The sequence below is a fragment of the Lolium perenne genome, chromosome 3 (assembly GCF_019359855.2).
Source record: "Lolium perenne isolate Kyuss_39 chromosome 3, Kyuss_2.0, whole genome shotgun sequence".
Classification (NCBI taxonomy): domain Eukaryota; kingdom Viridiplantae; phylum Streptophyta; class Magnoliopsida; order Poales; family Poaceae; genus Lolium; species Lolium perenne.
This window is the reverse complement of record NC_067246.2, coordinates 305,389,662-305,411,357: the sequence shown is the minus strand read 5'-3', so window position 1 is coordinate 305,411,357 and position 21,696 is coordinate 305,389,662. Positions and strand designations below refer to the sequence as shown.

The following is a 21,696-nucleotide window of genomic DNA, read 5'->3' as shown; positions in this document are numbered from 1 at the left end:
AGCTAAAATATAATGAGTTGTTATAGGAAAATTACCAGATAAATTAAGTGAAGTTCCAAAATAGCATTTAAATCAAGAACCTAGCTTTTTCTCTAGCAAAGGAAAATCCAGAATCTGATAGTTTTAGGGGCTTGCAGTGTTTCACCCTTTCAGTTATGTAGGAGTCTCGCCCTCTTAGATTGGTTTTCATATTCTACAGTTATATTTTCTTTACTGATAAAGTGAACGCTTAATTATTATTATTTTCTATGAGTCAACCACATGAAAAATAGCGCCATTCACCTGTATACCCACCAAGGAGAGCAAACTAACTGAGAGGGGACTAGTAACCCGGAGAGCTAACCACAAGTCTCAAGCCTGGAAGTCATTCTATAATTAATACGATAAAAGCGAAAAAAATGTTGTCTAGCTAGTATGAAACAGAGAAATTGATAGATATACAGAGAAAAGAAAAGGTTCAGGTTTTTGAAAATAATCAAGTCCAGAGCTCCATGTTGACTTTGACTATGATACAAGATAAATAGATATCAATCCATAATGACTGGATATGTATACGCCTAGTTTGGTATGTAGCAGATCCGGCTCTTCAACAAATGCCACATAAATATTTAACTCATAAATAAAATAAATAAAAGTAAAATGTAATGCCATATGCAAAATGCATAGGTGACTTTTGAAAACGAACGAAAAGGAAAATCCAAGGGAATTCATAAAATGAAAATATAAAACTTAAACTCTGTTTCTTTACCTTTATTAAATAGGACCTGAGCTTGAGGCGAAGCTTTATTGGAACTTTGTAATGCACTCATTAACATTGGGTTTTCCACAAGATAACTAACAGATAATGTGCGAAGAAGGCTTGCTTTTGAGAGAATCAGCTCCATAAAGGACATTTCATCTGACAGCCAATAAACACCATCCATGTGCACAACCTGAAGGTTAGCACACATGCCATCTTCCCATAGTTCATTTAGGAACACTGTATCATTTTCGTCATATTCCCGCTCTCCATCACTCATAATGATGTTTCTGAGCTTCACATATGAACAATGCACATAATTAGTAGGAAGAACCAAGATGACCTTCTTCAGGGCATTGTAAAATATGAAAACCAGTCATCGCGATCGTTCACCATTACCACTAATTTGAGAATTTGAAGGTTCGGTGCACTCTTGAGCAAGAGAAAGGTTAATTCAATCGGTGTTGGCTCAGAGAAGTCCATATGCAACTGGAGGCTCTTCAGGTTGTGAAATGTGCACGGAAGTTTCCTAGGTATCTCGGGACGCCAATTATACTGATAATTGGGGCAAAAGAGAACAATGAGTACATTAATCAGCTTTTTGATATTGATTAACAACGGAAGATGACAAAATGATCATGTACCCATCCATCTTCCCATCCATCTTCTGTGCAGAGGCGGAGCTGTAGGTTTCTAGCTTGAACAAGCGCCGCCAGTAGCTCGGCGAAATTGCTGGGAACATAGTTCCACATATCCATGGCGGCGGAATGCAGGAGTGGAAGTTCTTGACGGATACATCCAAATTCCCCGATGAGGCAAAGCGTTAGGAACCGGAGTTTGGGAGCCTGCGTCACAAATTCTCTGTCTCCGTAGAAATAGACCTTAACAAGTCTTAGGTCCTCGAGCAACGGGCATGTCTCGATGATCTCCTGCAGCTGATAGTGCTCTAGAAACAGCACCCTAGAGAGGATTAGGGTCCTCAGGTTCGGAAATCCCCAGTCCATGGGGAATGATGGCATTGTGCAGGTGGAGAGGTCGAGGACGGTGAGGCCGCTGCAGTAGAAGACGGATTCGTGAAGCCTGGGCGGCCTAAAGTACTGTATGTGCGACCGCAGTTTGAGGGAGAGGGACTCGACGCCGCGGCGGGAGAGAGTGGGGAGCCAGTCGTTGACGCGGCGGGAGGTGTCCTTGTCGAGGATGAAATGGATACGCCGGACCCGGCCGAGGAAGCGCAGAAGGATGCCGTCGACGGCGCTCGGCGCCTTCCACATGCCCCCGTCGTCCGCGGAGATGTCGATGGAAGGGATGAATTCCCATCGGCGTGTCCAGGCGCGGGAGAGCACCGACGTGCGGACGGCGTCGCGGAGACCGACGCGGGCGAGGATGTCGTCGAGGACGTCCGTGGGCAGGGAAAGCAGGACGTCCGCCGCCGCGGCGGCGGCTTCTGTCTTCCGACGGCGTGGCGGCGGCATTTCTCTGTTGTGAGGACGAGGGCGCGGTTCCAGGGTTTGAGTTTTGTGGATCGCTGCTTTGGGCATCATGAATCGACCGCCGTACAAAGACAGCCCATGTAACTAGTCGTGGCAATATTTGCTCCGGCCCATTAAATTGAATCTCAAGGGCCATCCTCCAAGAGCGGGAGCACGTATTGGTCGCTTTAGAGCGACCCAGAATAACAATTTTTTTACCCAAACGCTAAAAAGTGCACGGAGGCCACGAGACACGTTTGAGCCTCCGGTTTCTGACCGTCCGATGCGTGCCATCAAGGCCATCAAGGTAGCGTCGTTCCGACAGCGAGTGGTCAACAACCACTTTCTCCATTCCCCTTCCCTTGTGACGAGCAACTAAGAAAGTAAGAAGCCCCTGATCCCCTGACTACCGCCGGTGATCGCCGCCGCCGCGGATGCGATGTGCTCCCCTTATGCGGCCAGAGTTCCACCGGCGATCGCCGCCGCCGCGGATGCGATGTGCTCCCCCTTATGCGGCCGGAGTTCCACCGCGGCCGCTCGGGGCAAGGGGTCCACGCGCATCGGCGTTGCCTCGTGCGCCTCCGAGTTCGCCGCCCACGCTGGCGACGCTGCCGGGCGCTGCGGGTTCGCAGCCGTGTGGTGTTCTGGCACACCAGAAACCGCTTCTCTATCGAAGAGCTCCGGTGCGTGCCTCCCTTTCTCCTTCCCGGACTAAATTCAGAGGCTGCCGCACTTCGATCTGTGTCGTAGTCAGTTCATGAATCAAACCGGTTGCCAATTGCTTCCCACTTCCGGGCTAATACACATCGTGATTGCGGGATGGTTGACAAGGCCACAAGGGCCCGTGGGCACTTTTAGAGCTGTTCAGTTTGGCTTACTGCAAAGACACTGAAGGATGATGCTTGTCATGGCAATATGACTATATTTAGAGTTGTTCTGGCCCGTAGAATGGAGGCAGTACATGCTTCACGTCCTTTTTGCTTCCTTGCTGACATAGTGTGATGTATAATAGCTTCACGGTTGGATTTGTTCTTCTTTTTTAGAGCAACATGCATAAATTGGCTACTTTGGGTTAATTAAGTTGTATTGTCAATATGCCTAAGTTGTGTACTTAAATGAATTAAGTTTGGTTCCACCAACGGTGTTTTATTGCGACATTCCTAAGCTAGCTAGCAAAATGAATTAAGTTGGTTTTAACATGCTTAAGTTGTGTTTTATAGTCTAGGTAGTTTCTTTTTCATTTTTGGAGCAACATGCACAAGTTGGCTACTAAGGTTAATTAAGTTGTATTGTCAATATGTCTAAGTTGGGTACTTAAATGAATTAAGTTGATTCCACCAGCATGTTTAAGTTGTGTTTTATAGTCTAGTTGGGTTTATTTTTCTTATTTGGAGCAACATGCATAAGTTTACTTTGGGTAAATTAAATTGTATTCTCAACATGCCAAAGTTGGCTACTGAAATGAATTAAGTGTTGTTTTGCACAAGATTCTGTCCAGCCAAATTAACTAACTTAAGTTGTATGTTGAATATGATTAACTTGCCTTTCCAAATAAATCTGAGTCAGTATTCTTGATGTGTTTCAGCACCATGATTATGTTGTTTCCAAGATTTTAGGTAGTTGTTTCGTCAACTAGGTTAAGTTGCGCACAAATATTACTTAAGTTGTATGTTGAATATGATTTAAATTGCCATTTTAACTAAACTGGAGTTAGAATTTTTAATGTGTTTCAGCACCACGATTACGTCATTTTCATCATGTTAAGTTGCACACAAATAGCATTTAAGTTGTATGCTGATATGACTTACTTTCCTCTCTAGATAAATTTGAGCCTGAAATTTGAAGTGTTTCACCACCATGATTTAGTTGTCTTCCAGATTTATTTTGTTGTTTTCCAGTAAGCCTTTTTTGAGATTTTTATGCCATGTATTATGCAAAAGTTTTCCATTATTTTGAAGTTCTATAAAAGTTGGTTCAATATTGCGATTAAGTTGTCTACTAGAATTAATAAGTTGCATGCTGATTTTTTCAAGTAAGTTAACCCTGGAGTTGTTGTCAAACTCCCGTAACATTGCCTCAAAGTCTTCGCTTGGAAGAGGCGGCCTCTTTTGCTTGTCTCATGTGCCCTTAGTACAGAGTTGGCCTGCAATGACGTGCCCTGTTGGCACGCTCGGGATGAGCTCACCAAGGATTGTACCACCACATATATTTTCTTTGCTTTCTCTTCCAAATTCTGATGGTGCCATGTTCCTTGTTGTGGTGGTTAAGAGCGACATCTCTAGCTGTGTTTTGATAATTATGTCTAAGTTGGCTTGTGAAAGTAATTGAATTGTTTCAATAATTATGCCTAAGTTGGCTTATGAAAGCAATTAAGTTGTTTTGGTTTGTGAAAGTAACTGAATTGTTTCGATAATTATGCCTAAGTTGGTTTCTGAAAGTAAATTAAGTTAGGTTATTCAGTTTTTTAACAACCCCTGTTCATGCAAGCTACAAATAAATGATAAGTAACTTTTATGCATTTTTCAGTATAACAACCCACAAAAAACTCACTACTGTACTGATATGGTTGCATTCTTCCAGACCAGCAGTTCGTGTTGATGACTGCATGATCAATGAAGAAAAATGTTATTCCTACATCGATGCTACAACACATGTACAAAGTCAGATAAGACACATGCTTTGTATTCAGAAATTACAGTAGTCGAAGCTATCTTCTTCTTGAAAACATGTTCTTGAACTTCATCTTTTATGTCAGTACAATATTAATATTTTGTCGCACAAAAGACATGTCCAATAACTATTACTGGCATGTTTGATTCCGGGGAGCCTCAATTTTGTGTCACACCTGCTTAATTTTTCCTATTTTGTGCACATTGATATATGGATACAACATGCTCAAGTTTTGTTCTACTATGTCATGATATTGCACCTGATAGTTAAAGTTCTTGCACTTGTACTCCTCTGCCATCCATGATTTTTTCAAGTAAGTATACACTTCCAATTTTTTATGTTGCCACAGGTATGTTACTAAGTTGTACCTATGTAATCTACTAAGATGCTTCCTGGATGTAAAGAAGTGTGTTCCTTTCGTAGTGCCCCAGCTTTGTTACCAAATGTGGTTTCAGCAAAGATCTAGTTGCATAGAGTTTTGTTCGCACTATCTACTAGAACTGTGTACCCGGAGTTTCTACTTGAACTTGTACCTGAGAATTTTCCTCCTGTTTGTTCTAAATAATATGCTTTCTGCTCCATGGAATCTACATCAGATCTATTTTCATCTATTTTCACCTGAGTGGGGATTTTACGTCGGAAAATAACTTACCAACTATATTAGAAACTATGGTAGAAAGTAGTAGTGGAAAGTTGTGATTCTTAGTACTATGAAGTTGTTGCTAAGTGAGTAATATCAAACTGAATTGGGTACAAAATATTCAAAAAATATAGTGTAAGCAACTTAGTATACAAAGTTGTTTTGCCACAACACTAAAGTTGTTTTCAAAAAAAAATTGTTGAAACATACACAAATGGGATTTACTTTTGAAGATATCGTCGCGAGAAGGCCAACGGTGAAAACGGAACACAATTTCGGCAAACACTCTAAAAGTTATGACTTTTTGAAATGTTCATGTATAAAAATTAATTGCATGTGTGGGCTTTACGGGTGATTCCAGGTTGTATTAGGCTCTTTCCTTTTTCAGATAGGTGGGCTAGGTACTTTCCATTTTTTGGGTGAAGGCTAGTTAGAACAAATGGGCCTCTGATTGCTCCCTAGACACGTTCTTTTTTTTAATAATACTCGAAAACAAGGCAGTGTATTGGGAGCGAGTGAGTGTCGAACTAGTGTCTGCAGTGTTCATGTATCGATCCATGGGATGTATAAATTATCTGTGTTGAGATATGGATGTTCAATTATGTGTCAAAGTTTAAATTTCATTTCAAATATGCTCAATTTTGAATTTTTATTTGAAGTTTTATAGCCCAGGTGATGTAAAATATATCATCTGCTAGAACACTTTCTGGGAGAAGGTGATGTACTATACATTATCTGACATTTGACAGCAAAAGCAGATGATGTAAAATCCTTAAAAAGAGACAAAACGTGTGAAATATAATTGCCTGGTGATGCATCAAGTATTGGCAAAAAAGAAACAAAAAATCTCCTCTAATGGTTTCGTCTCCTGCATTCTTTTCTCATGCCCACTTCAATCTCATTCCTCGTCGAGAACAAAGCTTGTTGTATCATCGTCGATTAGGGCTCACAACACTGGTGCCCTAGCTTCATAGCACGGGCAATAACTGCTCTTAGTCCCGCTTCGATGCACCATCGACCATCGTATGTAGCTATATCTTCCTTCCTTCGCACTAGTAATGCTCTAGCCTCACAGCACCGAAGACTACCGCATGTAGCTGATGATGGCGGCCGTAACTTGTAAAGCCCGAATGGTGCGCCACCACACCTTGGTCTGCCAATACATGCCCGCGTGAAACAACGTCTCTCTCGGGTCTCGTCTGTCTTCGCATGGCTCCATAAGGTGGTGGGCTGATAAGTGCAAGTGCACAGTTCAGTTGTAGCTAGTTTTAAAATAAGAGTATCGAACCACGAGGAGCTACTAGTTAAGGTATTTATGCCCCTTGCTACTATCTATTAAGGGCTACTTGTAAATTGTTCTTTAATCTCAAATAAAGGTGTTTTAAAGATTGTTGTAATTGGCTGCAAAAAAATAAGTAAAGCAATAAGTAACAAGCGTAGTGAGAAATGGAATGAAACTCAATAAGACGAAGTTTTCCCTGGGATTATTGGATCCACCTCTAGCATTAGTGTTCATGTTAATTAAGATAAACTATGTTTTTAATCATATTGTGTGTGGAGAGAGTTTCATAACAAGATGCGTCCAGAAAACCATCGGACATGGCATCTCTAAATAACCAACGTGGCTAGCTTTCTGCAAACCATATATTAACTATCACAATTAAGGCAAATATTACAACTTCACATAATATCAAGAGAGAAAACTAACACACATTCATATATTAAAACCACAGATCATCTTTGATTCATCTCATATTCATGCTAGGGTTTCGTCAAGATGATGATGATGACGAGGACGTCGACCATGATAATGCGGATGGGAAAGACACTATTAATCACGACGAGCGAGAAGATGGACGATGGAACGAAGAAGCTTCTGAACATGATGAAGATCAAGAGCTGCCTGAACATGGAGAAGAAGAGTTTGATATATCAAGTGGAAAAGACGACGTTGACACGCATACATCGTTTTGTTCTGCCGTGCAGGACCATGATGTTCAACAACTGCTTCAGAAGGAGACTAGTACCACCAGTGCTGTATGCAACTAGATATAGACTGAATACTCCAGTGTATGCATGTTGCTATCCCAAGGACTCACGTTTGAAAGTAACACTCCAAATTCTGCAGCAGAAATCACAATTTGGATAGAGCGACTCAAGCATCAACACACATTTGAAATTCTTGGTGAACCTTCTTCCCAAAGGGAACAAGATTCCTGCTAGTCTAGACGAAGCAAAACAAGTCGTTTGCCCACCTCACGTTAGATACCACGCATGTATCAATGATTTCGTCATTTATCGGAACGAGCTTGCAGACGAATAGTATGTGCACAGTGCAATGCCGATCGATACAAGAAACATACGAAAGGTTCTCGAAAAGTGGTGTGGTACTTTCCGCTCACTCCACGTCTGCAGCGGTATTTTGTGGATCGTCAGGAAGCAAAGCTCATGTGCGTTGGCACGCGAAAAGGAAGAAGGCACCTGCTAAAGATGCTAAAGGGCGGAACCAAACCGTGCTGACACACCTTGTTCTTATCCGCGCTCACTGATAATGTGAACCTAGTCCTTAGTTTCCTCCAACTGATTCCTTTTTTTTTTGAGCCTTTGAAGTCAGTCCTTAATAGCTCAAAATGATTTGACTCTAAGGGTTACCTTGGTACCATTATTCGGATATGCTTCTTTTCGGACAGGAGGGGCAGATTGAGAGCAACGATGGATTCAATCCGTTTGGAAACCAGAGCAGCACACACAACACCTGTCCCGTGTCTATATTGATGTACAACCTTCTGTCGTGGTTGTGCATGAAAAGAAAATACATACACATGAGTATGCTAATTCAAGGATCGATACAACCAGTGAACGATATCAATCTGTACCTGCATTTATTGAAGGAGGAGCTAGCCATGTTATGGGCCGACGAAGGGGTAAATACATGGGACGCTATCGTAGAAGGTTATTTTCCTATGAGAGTCGCGTTAATTACGACGGTGCAAAAATATCTTGGCTACAAATATATCGCCGGTCAGGTGTGCCATGGAAACAGTGGATGTGTCAGGTGCATGGATCTGACGATGTATGAACAGTTAGGGAAAGAGCCTGGGTCTTCGAAAACCGTGTACATAGGGCATCGAGAATGACCCTTGGAGAAAGCATGGACATATGTTCAATGGTAAAGATGAGCTCTGAGGAGTATCCCATCGAAAGAGGGGCGTAGAAGTCGATATGTTATTAAAAATTGGAAAGAGTGCCCTGTGCCCGGAAAAAAGTGAAAGGCGCTGATACGTCTCCGACGTATCGATAATTTCTTATGTTCCATGCCACTTTATTGATGATACCTACATGTTTTATGCATACTTTATGTCATATTTATGCATTTTCCGGCACTAACCTATTAACGAGATGCCGAAGAGCCGATTCTTTGTTTCTGCTGTTTTTGGTTTCAGAAATCCTAGTAAGAAAATATTCTCGGAATTGGACGAAATCAACGCCCAGGGGCCTATTTTCACACGAAGCTTCCAGAAGTCCGAGGGAGAGACGAAATGGGCCACGGGGTGCCGCCACACTAGGGCGGCGCGGCCAACAAGGGGCCCGCGCGGCCCTAGCGTGTGGGGCCCCCGTGACGCCTCTCACCTATTTAAACTTCGTCGCGAAACCCCCAGTACCGAGAGCCACGATACGGAAAACCTTCCAAAGACACCGCCGCCACCAATCCCATCTCGAGGGATTCAGGAGATCGCCTCCGGCACCCTGCCGGAGAGGGGAATCATCTCCCGGAGGACTCTTCACCGCCATGGTCGCCTCCGGAGTGATGTGTGAGTAGTTCACCCCTGTCTATGGGTCCATAGCAGTAGCTAGATGGTCGTCTTCTCCTAATTGTGCTATCATTGTCGGGTCTTGTGAGCTGCCTAACATGATCAAGATCATCTATCTGTAATGCTACATGTTGTCTTTGTTGGGATCCGATGGATAGAGAATACTATGTTATGTTGATTATCAATCTATTATCTATGTGTTGTTTATGATCTTGCATGCTCTCCGTTGTTAGTAGAGGCTCTGGCCAAGTTTTTGTTAGTAACTCCAAGAGGGAGTATTTATGCTCGACAGTGGGTTCATGCCTCCATTAAATCTGGAATAGTGACAGAAACTTCTAAGGTTGTGGATGTGCTGTTGCCACTAGGGATAAAACATCGATGCTATGTCTAAGGATGTAGTTGTTGATTACATTACGCACGATACTTAATGCAATTGTCTGTTGTTTGCAACTTAATACTGGAAGGGGTTCGGATGATAACCTGAAGGTAGACTTTTTAGGTATAGATGCATGCTGGATAGCGGTCTATGTACTTTGTCGTAATGCCCAATTAAAACTCACAATACTTATCATATCATGTATGTGCATGGTCATGCCCTCTTTATTTGTCAATTGCCCAACTGTAATTTGTTCACCCAACATGCTTATTCTTATCGGAGAGACGCCTCTAGTGAACTGTGGACCCCGGTCCATTCTTTTACATCGAATACAATCTACTGCAATACTTGTTCTTACTGCTTTCTGCAAACAATCATCATCCACACTATACATCTAATCATTTGTTACAGCAAGACCGGTGAGATTGACAACCTCACTGTCACGTTGGGGCAAAGTAATTTGGTTGTGTTGTGCAGGTTCCACGTTGGCGCCGGAATCTCTGGTGTTGCGCCGCACTACACTTCGCCGCCATCAACCTTCAACGTGCTTCTTGACTCCTACTGGTTCGATAAACCTTGGTTTCTAACTGAGGGAAACTTAATGCTGTACGCATCACACCTTCCACTTGGGGTTCCCAACGGTCGCGTGCTGTACGCGTGGCAGGCGCTGACGCCGTTGCACAAGGTATGGAAAGCTAGGTCTGTTTTTTGGGACTTGTCGTGCTAGAAAATTCTCGATACGCCTCATAGCCATTATGTCATGCATATCACGAAAAATGTCTGGAGCGATCCAGAACGGTGGAAGGCGGACCGGGAAGGGATAAGAGGTGGGGGAAACACGCACGTTTGGCTGGCAGAAGGACCCGCGGGCGTTTCCCAATGTGGAAGAGGGTGCCGGCGCCCCCAATTCGCACCCCGAGTAAAGGGGCTAGAACGAGGTTGCCGATTCTATTGGGATCAAAACGGCGCCGGCACTTTATTGCACGTGCCAGTGTGAGCCTAATTTTGCCGCCGATCCCCAAATAACTATCGGGGCCTCGGGGGAGCTATTGGACTTACCGGTGGAGATGTTCTTAATTTTAATACGTACAAGGTGTGTCTATCTGTGACGTAAACGTATATGGATGAGACAAACCACAAAGTTTTTCCGTAATTATTGATGAAAGGATAGCTCAGATAGATTAATCTCAGAATCAATGTTACAATATCAACATGATAGCATTCTGGCGTAAAAGCAACCAGATAACTAGCAAACGTGAACATCAGTTATAGGATACCAATAAACAATGATGCTACAAGAATACAAGTATCATAGGGCACCCTTTCTCTGCAGTGATAGAAGCAACAAGGCAATGCAATGAAGTTAGTTTGTCAACAGATTTGCACCAAGCCACCCATTGCATGTCGATTTCTCGCAGAACAGGAACATTACAAATATGTCACCGGTTCACTTGAGAAGCTACATTATTTGCATGCTGCATATCTAATCCAAGAGACAGCATCAGATAACAGAGAGCACCGTCACGATCCAGGTGAAGTAACTTCACATTCCCTCGGCAATGCATGGAAGATGCTGCCTATTATAATCTTCTCCTACTTCAGTAACTGTATCAGGACAAAAAGCATTCTGGTTATGCAGCTCATCACAATAGACAGAAAAGTTATATGCAACAAAAATATATTGCAAACTACTGCACCTATTTAAACTGGTCACCCTCTAGCTTATAATACTTACTATATATAAAAGCTAAACCCATTTGCTTGCACCACATCAATCCAAGTTACTGTTCATGCACAGGTGGACAGTGTATGAACAGTGACTTGGGTCCACTTTTTTCTCTTTTCTCATAATTTTTTGAGGGATTTTGTTGACAATTTTTTATGTTGAATTCCTAGCTTTGGTAAAAAAATTAACACTACTTTGTTAATGAAATGCTTTAATTTTTGGCCATGAATTTAATATATATAAAAGCTGGAAAAAAATTCGCAGAAATTCATCGGTACAAATATTTTAACACTATCGTACCGCGATAACTATTTAGTAGTTATTTTCTTTTAATTATATTTTCTCGGTAAAAAAGCTTAGAGGCAAAAACTAGTTTGACGATGTCAACTTATTCAAGGGGGCATATTCTTACGATGGTAATTTCTCAATAGTGCACAAGCGTGACCTGATGTCAACTATGAAATGTGTCGTTAACTAGCTAACAGTAATTATTCGAGGGCACATATTCCAGCGACGATAGATAATTTCTCAACGGTGCAACAACGTGGTAATTTCAACCTCAAGTTTAGTTTCCGCAGTAATTTTTTCTGAGGTAGCAACTACCAATATTTTTATAGAAAGCAATTTCTTAGTAGATATCTTGAATATTGCTGATGTCAACTATGAAACACATCGTTAACTACCTACTATTAATTATTTAAGTCCGCATATTTTTCCGTTGATCATTTTGCAACGACGCACAAGGGTATAAATTTTACACGAACCTTCAATGTCAACCGTGGTTCTGGACACGCTGATATTTCTTTAGTAGTGCATAATTCTTCAACGGTGATTCAAAACAAAATGCAACATCCGCCCCCTCTTTTACTCGGGGAAAAATGTTGTGTTCTTCTACTGTAACATCGAAAAATGTACTTAATCCATCATTTGTTACATTTTCACCTTGGATGACCTTCTTCTACTCCATCACCCGTTGCTTCTTTCGGTCGGAGAAATACTACCATTCCCTTTTCTAGCAACACTGAAAACAAAAGCACTCCCCCATCCGCCGCCTATTTCAGCGACACTTCCGTGGTACCTCATCAACCCACATATTGTTTTATTTCTACAATACTTTAACCAACGATCTAGAAACAAAAACACTCCACCATCCGCCGCCTACCAAAGGTACGGTTGAGTTTTAAATGTTTCTTCAGCTGTTTTTGAAAAGGAATCCCGCACTCTTAAACCTAAAAGATGTTTTCAAAAAAGAATGCCACACCATAGATAACACGGACGCGGCGTGCGCCACGCCGTAAATTTCCTAGTATCTTTAAGAACTAGAAGTTTGCAAGATCCTAGGGAGATTGATAGATGCATTATGTGAAGTGGGAAGCTAGCATTTCAAATACCCATGTTTTGTTTCAGTAAACAAAAGTCCAGGACATAGTGGTTTAAGGTACCTGTTATTCGGTTTAGATTGGTCTTCATAATTGTACTGTTATTTTATTTTATTTAGAGCAAAAGGGCCCCAACAGGGGAGCCCCATTTCCATTTCATCAATGAAACCAGAGTTTTCACATCATCAACGAAAGCTAACATAAAACGCTCTCAGGCACCGAGAGTTAAAAAAACTACAGGTTTGCTATAAGTTTCGCTCTTTACAAGCAACAAGGAACAAAAGTAAGAAGACACAAAAGCTTCCAACTCTCAGGGTGAAAAGGAGAGTAGCAGAGTAGATGGATATACAGGTTTGCTACAAGTTCGCGCTCAGGTACTATTATTTTCTCTCTATTAATAAAAATGAGCGTTATTTTTAATTTCATATGAAAAGTAAAAACAAAATTACACCTAGTTGAAACAGAGAGATGGATATACAGAGAAAAGATTCAGGTTTTTAGAAATCTTCCAGTCAGAGGATATGATACACCTAGTCTTGGGTATGATACAAACTGCATGAATATCTGATACCTGAGCGCGGACATGCCTACGATTAGCTAAATCTTTCACTGAATAAATAAAATTAAAATATAATGAGTTGTCAACTTGTCATAGGAAAATTACCAGATAAATTAAGTGAAGTTCCAAATAGCATTTAAATCAATAAACTAGCTTTTTCTCTAGCAAAGGAAAATCCAGAATCTGATAGTTTTAGGGGCTTGCAGTGTTTCACCCTTTCGGTTATGTAGGAGTCTCGCCCTCTTAGATTGGTTTTCATATTCTACAGTTATATTTTCTTTACTGATAAAGTGAACGCTTAATAATTATTTTTCTATTAGTCAACCATATGAAAAATAGGGCCATTCACCTGAATACCCACCAAGGAGAGCAAACTAACTGACTAGGGGACTAGTAAACCGGAGACGTAACCACAATTCTCAAGCCTGGTAGTCATTCTATAATTAATATGAAACAGAGAAATTGAGAGATATACAGAGAAAAGAAAAGGTTCAGGTTTTCTAAAATAATCAAGTGTAGGGCTCCATGTTGACTATGATACAAGTTAAATAGATATCGATCAATATATGACTGGGTATGTATCCGCTTAGTTTGCTATATATGTAGCAAATCCGGCTCTTCAACAAATGCCACAGAAAAATTTAACTCGTAAATAAAATAAATAAAAGTAAAATGTAATGCCATATGCAAAATGCACACGTGACTTTTGGAAACGAACGAAAAGGAAAATCCAAGTGAATTCATAAAACGAAAATATAAAACTTAAACTCTGTTTCTTTACCTTTAAAGAGGACCTGAGCTTGAGGTGACGCTTTATTGGATCTTTGTAATGCACGCATTAATGTTGCGTTTTCAACAAGATAACTAACAGATAATGTGCGAAGAAGGCTTGCTTTAGAGAGAATCAGCTCCATAAAGGACATTTCATCTGGCAGCCAATAAACTCCATCCATGTGCACAACCTGAAGGTTAGCGCACATGCCATCTTCCCATTGTTCATTTAGGAACACTGTATCATTTTCGTCATATTCCCGCTCTCCATTACTCATAATGATGTTAATGATGTTTCTGAGCTTCACATACAAAAAATACACATAATTAGTAGGAAGAACCAAGATGACCTTCTTCAGGGCATTGTAAAATATGAAAACCAGTCAACGCGATCGTTCACCATTACCACTAATTTGAGAATTTGAAGGTTCGGCGCACTCTTGAGCAAGAGAAAGGTTAACTCAATCGGTGTTGGCTCAGAGAAGTCCATATGCAACTTGAGGCTCTTCAGGTTGTGAAATGTGCACGGAAGTTTCCTAGGTATCGTCGGACGCCAATGATCATGTACCCATCCATCTTCCCATCCACCTTCTGTGCAGAGGCGGAGCTGTAGGTTTCTAGCTTGAACAAGCGCCGCCAGTAACTCGGCGAAATTGCTGGGAACATAGTTCCACATATCCAGGGCAGCGGAATGCAGGCGTGGAAGTTCTTGAAGGATACATCCGAATTCCTCGATGAAACCAAGCGTTAGGAACCGGAGTTTGGGAGCCTGCATCACAAATTCTATGTCTCCGTATAAGTCGACCTTAACAAGTCTTAGGTCCTCGAGCAACGGGCATGTCTCGATGATCTCCTGCAGCTGATCGTGCCCATACTCCTCTAGAAACCGCACGTTAGAGAGGATTAGGCTCCTCAGGTTCGGAAATCCCCAGTCCATGGGGAAAGATGGCATTGTGCAGGTGGAGAGGCTGAGGACGGTGAGGCTGCTGCAGTAGAAGACGGATTCGTGAAGCCTGGGCGGCCTAAAGTCACGCTGTATGTGCGACCGCAGTTTGACGGAGAGGGACTCGACGCCGCGGCGGGAGAGCGTGGGGAGCCAGTCGTTGACGCGGCAGGAGGTTGCCTTTTCGAGGCTGACGTGGAAACGGCGGACCCGGCCGGGGAAACGCAGAAGGATGCCGTCGACCGCGCTCGGCGCCTTCCACATGCCCCCGTCCTCCGCGGAGATGTCGATGGAAGGGATGAATTCCCATCGGCGTGTCCAGGCGCGGGAGAGCACCGACGTGCGGACGGCGTCGCGGAGACCGACGCGGGCGAGGATGTCGTCGAGGACTTCCGTGGGTAGGGAAAGCAGGGCGTCCGTCGCCGCGGCGGCGGGCTCGGTCTTCCGACGGCGCCGCGGCGGCATTTCTCTGTTGCGAGGACGGTGACGCGGTTCCAGGGTTTGGCTTTTTGAGGATCGCCGCTTAGGGCTGCATGAATCGATCGCAGTACAAATACGGCCCACAACTAGTCGTTCTAATATTTGCTCCGGCCCATTAAATTAAATATCAAGGGCAAATGTCATTTTTGATACGATGGTCCACTTGATAGTTTAGAAAGGCCTCCAAAAAGTCTTACCCGTACACGATTTTTTTCTCCTTCTAATTTTTCTCTCTTTCGGTTTATGTATATATCACAGTGCTCTTGTTATGTTTCTTGCAGGAATCTGGAAGTCCCTCCACACCTTGCTCGCTAATGTCAACGAAAGCGGACCAGTATCCTGGCTCGGCAGCAAACTGGGCGACCATCTGCTCCGATGGGCCGGTGCTATGGCCTGCAGTCAGTGCCGCTTGCTCTGATTGGCCTATCATGCCTGCTGCATCGGAGATGTGGCGCAGTTATTGGTATCGGCTGTCGGTGCTCGGATTGTTGTATCAGCACAGAATTCCTACACATATAGGCCGCTTTCGGTGATCAATTTCCTGTATTGAGCGGGAATCTCCGACATCTTTACGTCTCGTCGTCGCTTCAAAATCAGTGCAGCAGGTTTTCGAAATCAGTGCACCATGGTTGGTCGGCAGGCCGGATTCCCGCTCGAGGCCTGCCTCCAAAGTTGTCGCTGCTGCATGCCCGAATTTTTCTGGTTATTAATTAAAATAAGTTAAAAGATAATTTGGCTAATGATTTTATTTTTGGCAGATCTTTAGTATTCAAATAAGATGTTAATGTTTGCATGCAACGAAAATTAAGTAGTTAATAATAGTGGAGTTGAAACCTGTTTTGTTTGTGCATACAAGTAGTAGAACGCATCGATCAAGATAGATAAAATGTGTAGTAGCTAATCTAGCTGTTTATTATATGCAAGTCTTACATGCTTAGTTAATAAAATATGGTGCAACCAGAAGCTAGTAGTACTAGACGATATGCATGTATTGCTACATTGAACCATGCATGCAGCCCTGCCGCCGGATGGAGTGGAGGCATCCTCCACGTCGTGCTGCCGCCGGGCGCAGGGGCGGCATGGCCCGCCAGCACAAACGGCGGCCGGACGGCGACTTAGGGCGGCTAACGTGCCGTCACCTGGTGCGGCGGCGGGGCCCTACCGCCACAGCCCCTGGCGGCAAGCGCCACGTGTCGGTTGGGGGCCTTGCCGCCACCCAGCAGGTGGTCCTTTTTGCCAATTTCAGTCGCAGGTGGTCATTTTTGTCAATGAATTGGGGCAAGTGGTCTCTTTTGGCAAAAATTCCACTTTTAGAAAGACAGTGATGGGCGTCCCCCGGGATCTGATTCCACATCTTCCGGGTCTCCAGTCGTCGGATCGATATCATGTATAGTCAGATTTGCATGTAGCAAAAGAACACCTTCGGCAGCAAATAAACACCACGACAGCAACTGCAGGTAGCAAAATACGGTTCTCCCATGAAATAAAAGAAAAAAAGTATGTGCTCGCCGGAGTCTCCCCGGAGACCTCGCGGGATACCGCGTAGCAAAAAAAATGCTAATGTAGCAAAAACAGATATCATCGGAGACATCGACGGAGAACTCGCCGAAGGCCCCTAAGAAAACATATGGTACAATTGTAGCAAAAACATAGAAAAGTTATATCAAAAAAATTATGAGGAAGCTAGTAGTAAATTCGTAAAACAAGCATAGCAAAAAAATGATATTGTACAAAAAAAATGTGTAACACTGATAACAATGATATTATGAGGTAGCACTCTTGACTGCGGTTGGTAGCATCGCAAGATGCCGCCCAAGATAGCACGGATGGGGATCTAGGCCAGTCACGCTGTAACTGGCCATGGCATCCGTCGGACATTCTACATCCAACGGCCTCCAATCAAGTAATTTGAAAATTTTGCAAATTTGTCTTTTTCGATAAGTTCAAAATATAAAGTATTTTTGATTGAAATTTTTTCATACTTACAACTTGATTCGTTGGTAATATGTATATTTTTATTTTTAATTTTTTGATGATTTTTAATTTTCGAAAATCATCAAAAAATTCAAAATAAAAAATATACATATTGCCAACGAATCATGTTGTAAGTATGAAAAAATTTCAATCAAAAATACTTTATATTTTGGACGGAGCAAAAAAAATAAATTTAATAAATTTTTCGAATCACTTGATTGAAACCGTTGGATGGAGAATGTCCGGCGGATGCTATGGCACGCGATGGCCAGTTACGGGTAGCCAGTCACTGAATCCCCATCCACATAGCACCCCTTTGCAGCAGTAGCTTGCTGGCGGAGCCCCGCCTTGGTGCCCCTGCGCTCCTCAACGGCCAGCGCCACTCGCGGCCACAACCTCAGCTGACTGGGAGAGGTGAGGGGGAGAGGTGAGGAGATGCAGGATGGAACTCGAGGTGAGGCTGGGGATGGAGGCTGCAGAGGTAGACGCATGTCTTGACGGGATCTAGGGATGGCGGTGTGGATGGCGTGGACGGAGGCAGTAAGGGAGCTCGCATGTGCTCGTAGAGATATGCGGGATGCGGGCAGCGTCGTGGCGGCTGCGCTTGGCGGCGGAGAGGACCGGCGGCGGGGCTCGGTGGGTAATAGGATCAACGGCGGCGCAAGTGGGTCAGAGGAGCAGCGGCGTCGCTCGGTGGCGACGAGTGGGCATGCCCGGAGATCCCTGGCGCGCTGGCTGGCGGCCGAGATGGCGGTGAGGAGCCTTGGCGCCAAGACGGGAGCATGGGATTCGCGGGTAGAGTCGAGGTAGCGCCGGCGGTAGAGTCAAGGTAGCGCCGGCGGCCGACGAGGTCGGGGGGGTCTGATGTCTACGCACGCTTCTATTCCTGTAGACAGTCTTGGGCCTCCAAAAGCAGAGGTTTGTAGAACAGCAACAAGTTTCCCTTAAGTGAATCACCCAAGGTTTATCGAACTCAGGGAGGTAGAGGTCAAAGATATCCCTCTCAAGCAACCTTGCAATTACGATACAAGAAGTCTCGTGTGTCCCCAACACACCTAATACACTTGTCAGATGTATAGGTGCACTAGTTCGCCGAAGAGATAGTGAAATACAAGTAATATGGATGATTGTAAGTAGTAATTGCAATCTGAAATAAAGATGGTAGCAAGCAAACATGTAGCAGAACTTGTTGGAAACGGTGTTTCAATGCTTAGAAACAAGGCCTAGGGATCATACTTTCACTAGTGGACACTCTCAACATTGATCACATAACTGAATAAATAAATGCCACTTTCTACACTCTCTTGTTGGATAACAAACACCATTCATTGCGTAGGGCTATAAAAGCACACCTCAAGCCGGAGTAAACAAGCTCCACAACATCCGGAATTCATATTAAAGTAACCTCTAGAGTGCAAAATAGACCGTTGCAATTTAGACCGAGTACTAACATAGCATACACACTGTCAACAATAGCTATGAAAGGAGGAATAGATCGCATCAATACTATCATAGTAATAATTAACTTCATAATCTACAAGAGATTACAATCATAACCTACGCCAAGTACTACATGATGCACACACTGTCAACATTACATCATGGAGGAGGAATAGACTACTTTAATAACATCACTAGAGTAACACATAGATTAATAGTGATACAAAGCTCATGATCACATAAAGATCACACCATTGGAGAGAGAGATGAACCACATAGCTACCGGTAGAGCCCTCAGCCTCGGGGGAGAACTACTCCCTCCTCATCATGGGAGACAGCAACGGCGATGAAGATGGTGGTGGTGTCGATGGAGATGACTCCGGGGGCAATTCCCCGTCCCGGCGGCGTGCCGGAACAGAGACTTCTGTCCCCCGAAACGGAGTTTCGCGATGGCGGCGGCGTCCCTGGAGTCTTTCTGGAGTTTCGTCAATTGGTATCGTGTTTTTAGGTCACGAGGGATAATATAGGCGAAGAGGCGGCGCGAGGAGGTGCCTGGGAGGCCCACCCCATAGGCTGGCGCGGCCAGGGGGCCACCCGCGCCGCCCTGTGGTGTGGGGGCCCTGGGCCTCCTCTCCGTCTCCCCTTCGGTGTTCTGGTCCGTCTCGGTGAAATAAGATGTTTGGCTTTTGTTTCGTCGAATTCCGAGAATATTTTGCCCGAACAGCCTTTCTGGAACCAAAAACAGCAGAAAACAGGAACTGACACTTCGGCATCTTGTTAATAGGTTAGTTCCGAAAAATGCATAAAATCATTATAAAGTGTGAGCAAAACATGTAGGTATTGTCATAAAACTAGCATGGAACATCAGAAATTATAGATACGTTTGAGACGTATCAGGATCCTGCTGCAGGGAGCGCGCGGGAGCTGTGTGGACGAAGTCTCGTGGGGAAAAGTGAAGTCCAAGAGGGTAAGGTTGGAAGGAAGAAGAAAGAAGAAGAAGAAAAATACATGGGGCCACACCCGTGCGTCCACGCGGAAATAAATCCTATATGACCTGGGTCGCATGGCCCCGATGGCTGGACCAGCTCCACCGCGCGACACCTGGAGTTCTGAATCTTAAAGCGGTCTGGCGACTTGCAAATTGCATTTATCCAATCGCTAATCGTGTCTCTTGCGGTCACCAAATCCAGATTCCAAATCGCGGAAGATTGAGGCTTTGTAGCGGCGGAGCTCCGGCGACGGCGCGGCCATATCCCGGTGATGTTGCGGCGAGATGACCATCGAGTAGCAAGGCGACACAATGACGACGTTCAGGAGGTGGCTATGGTTGGAGCACCGGTGGTGCCGCGAGCAACGGCGCCAAGGTGGGTGGCCTGCAGGAGCGACGCAGCGAACAAAGAAGTTGCCTCACCAGGAGATGGAGGACATGTCCGTGGATGCCGGGGAAGAGCTGCAGCAGGGACAAACAGTAAGGAGAACCAAACGTCCCCGTCATGGCGGAGAAGCACAGAGATAAACAGGAATGACTGCTTTGAGATTCAGAACCCACCTCTCGCACGGTGGAGCTGGTCCAGCCATAGGGGCCATACGACCCAGGTCGTATAGGATTTATTTCCCGTCCATGGGATGCGTCGCATCAAACGGCGGCGGATCAGAAGGCTGCGAAGCGTGGATCCCCGGAGGAAAGCAATTATTTTTTCTTTTAGAATCCTTCAATCGGAAATGAATTGTATGTCCTCTTCGGCGTGTAGTACATGAGGAGTTGTGGACAGCCTACGAAGCAGATGTAAATTGGTTCCATCCCACGTCCCTGCTAGTTTAATATCAAATTTTCTTTATTTCTTCCATCATGTGCGTTTCATATATACACGGTTCTCCCATAAACTATTATGTGACCTAGTACGAGCATCGCCGATTGTAATTTCTTTGTGACCTATCCACGGTCGTCATGGAAGCTACCAAGATCGTTACAAAATGTGCTAAAGTGTGACGTTGATTGTGCCGCCGTCACATATTTTGGGAATTTATGATGCCAGACACAAAATGTCACACGTTATGATATTCCGTGATGTTACTGATCACCGTAATGAGGATTTTCATCACAGTATATCAAATCTCTTGTAGTGCTTATGACCAATAGTGAGTAGTGTAGCTCTAAAAGTAGTATTTATATACTTTATAGTTATCCACAATCTTGTGGGTTATCCACAAGGTTTTGAGCTTGTGAATAGCTTGTGCATAGCCTTCACTATGTATGTAGAACACCTTAAGGTACACTTTTTCTTGTGAACGTTGTTATGGACAACATAGTGAATGCCCGTAGGGGTGAGCTAGATCATGACCTTAAGCATGGCATTGTTTATCGTAACGAGTTCATATTATGTACATGTGTGGGCCTTGGAATGAAAACAATGTTGACTTTATTAATTTTTCTTTTCTACAAATGAAAAAACATTTTTTTATTTTCCGAGAGCTGAAACGGTTATTTGTGAAGCAGATACAGTAAGCGCAATATCTAATTGTAAAAATAGAAGATCACCTCAATACTACGGTTCACATGTGTCGTTGCCTAATCGACGGTACCCCGGAGGAGGGATCCTCACGAGGGGGAGAAGAAGTAGGGGCCATAGGGCGGAGTGCTCTCGGGACGGTGGTACGCGAGTTACCCAGCTTCGGAACACCTGCACGATGACAGGGCCTACTGCTGCTTGTCTGGAA

General features: G+C 43.9%; 2 protein-coding genes across 2 annotated transcripts; both read right to left on the bottom strand.

Moving 5' to 3' along the window:
- Positions 1 to 1,087: 1,087 nt before the first annotated feature.
- Positions 1,088 to 2,211, bottom strand: LOC127340232 (FBD-associated F-box protein At5g56370-like). Its single transcript, XM_051366005.2, has 2 exons — positions 1,384 to 2,211; positions 1,088 to 1,294 (listed from the first exon to the last, which is right to left on the bottom strand). The coding sequence occupies exons 1-2, from the start codon at positions 2,209 to 2,211 to the stop codon at positions 1,088 to 1,090; spliced, it is 1,035 nt and encodes a 344-aa protein (XP_051221965.2).
- Positions 2,212 to 10,961: 8,750 nt separating this feature from the next.
- LOC127345327 (F-box/FBD/LRR-repeat protein At1g13570-like) lies at positions 10,962 to 15,626 on the bottom strand. Its single transcript, XM_051371790.2, has 3 exons — positions 14,548 to 15,626; positions 14,152 to 14,443; positions 10,962 to 11,311 (listed from the first exon to the last, which is right to left on the bottom strand). The coding sequence occupies exons 1-3, from the start codon at positions 15,547 to 15,549 to the stop codon at positions 11,250 to 11,252; spliced, it is 1,356 nt and encodes a 451-aa protein (XP_051227750.1). The 5' UTR covers positions 15,550 to 15,626; the 3' UTR covers positions 10,962 to 11,249.
- Between the last annotated feature and the right edge of the window lie 6,070 nt (positions 15,627 to 21,696).

Coding starts and splice junctions, on each gene's coding strand:
- LOC127340232 (XM_051366005.2), bottom strand. CDS start 2,211: ATGCCGCCGCCACGCCGTCGGAAGACAGAAGCCGCCGCCGCGGCGGCG. Junction 1,295..1,383: donor ATGGATGGGAAGATGGATGG/GTACATGATCAT, acceptor CCCAATTATCAG/TATAATTGGCGTCCCGAGAT.
- LOC127345327 (XM_051371790.2), bottom strand. CDS start 15,549: ATGCCGCCGCGGCGCCGTCGGAAGACCGAGCCCGCCGCCGCGGCGACG. Junction 14,444..14,547: donor TTCAAATTCTCAAATTAGTG/GTAATGGTGAAC, acceptor TTGTATGTGAAG/CTCAGAAACATCATTAACAT. Junction 11,312..14,151: donor AGCTCAGGTCCTCTTTAAAG/GTAAAGAAACAG, acceptor GTCCTGATACAG/TTACTGAAGTAGGAGAAGAT.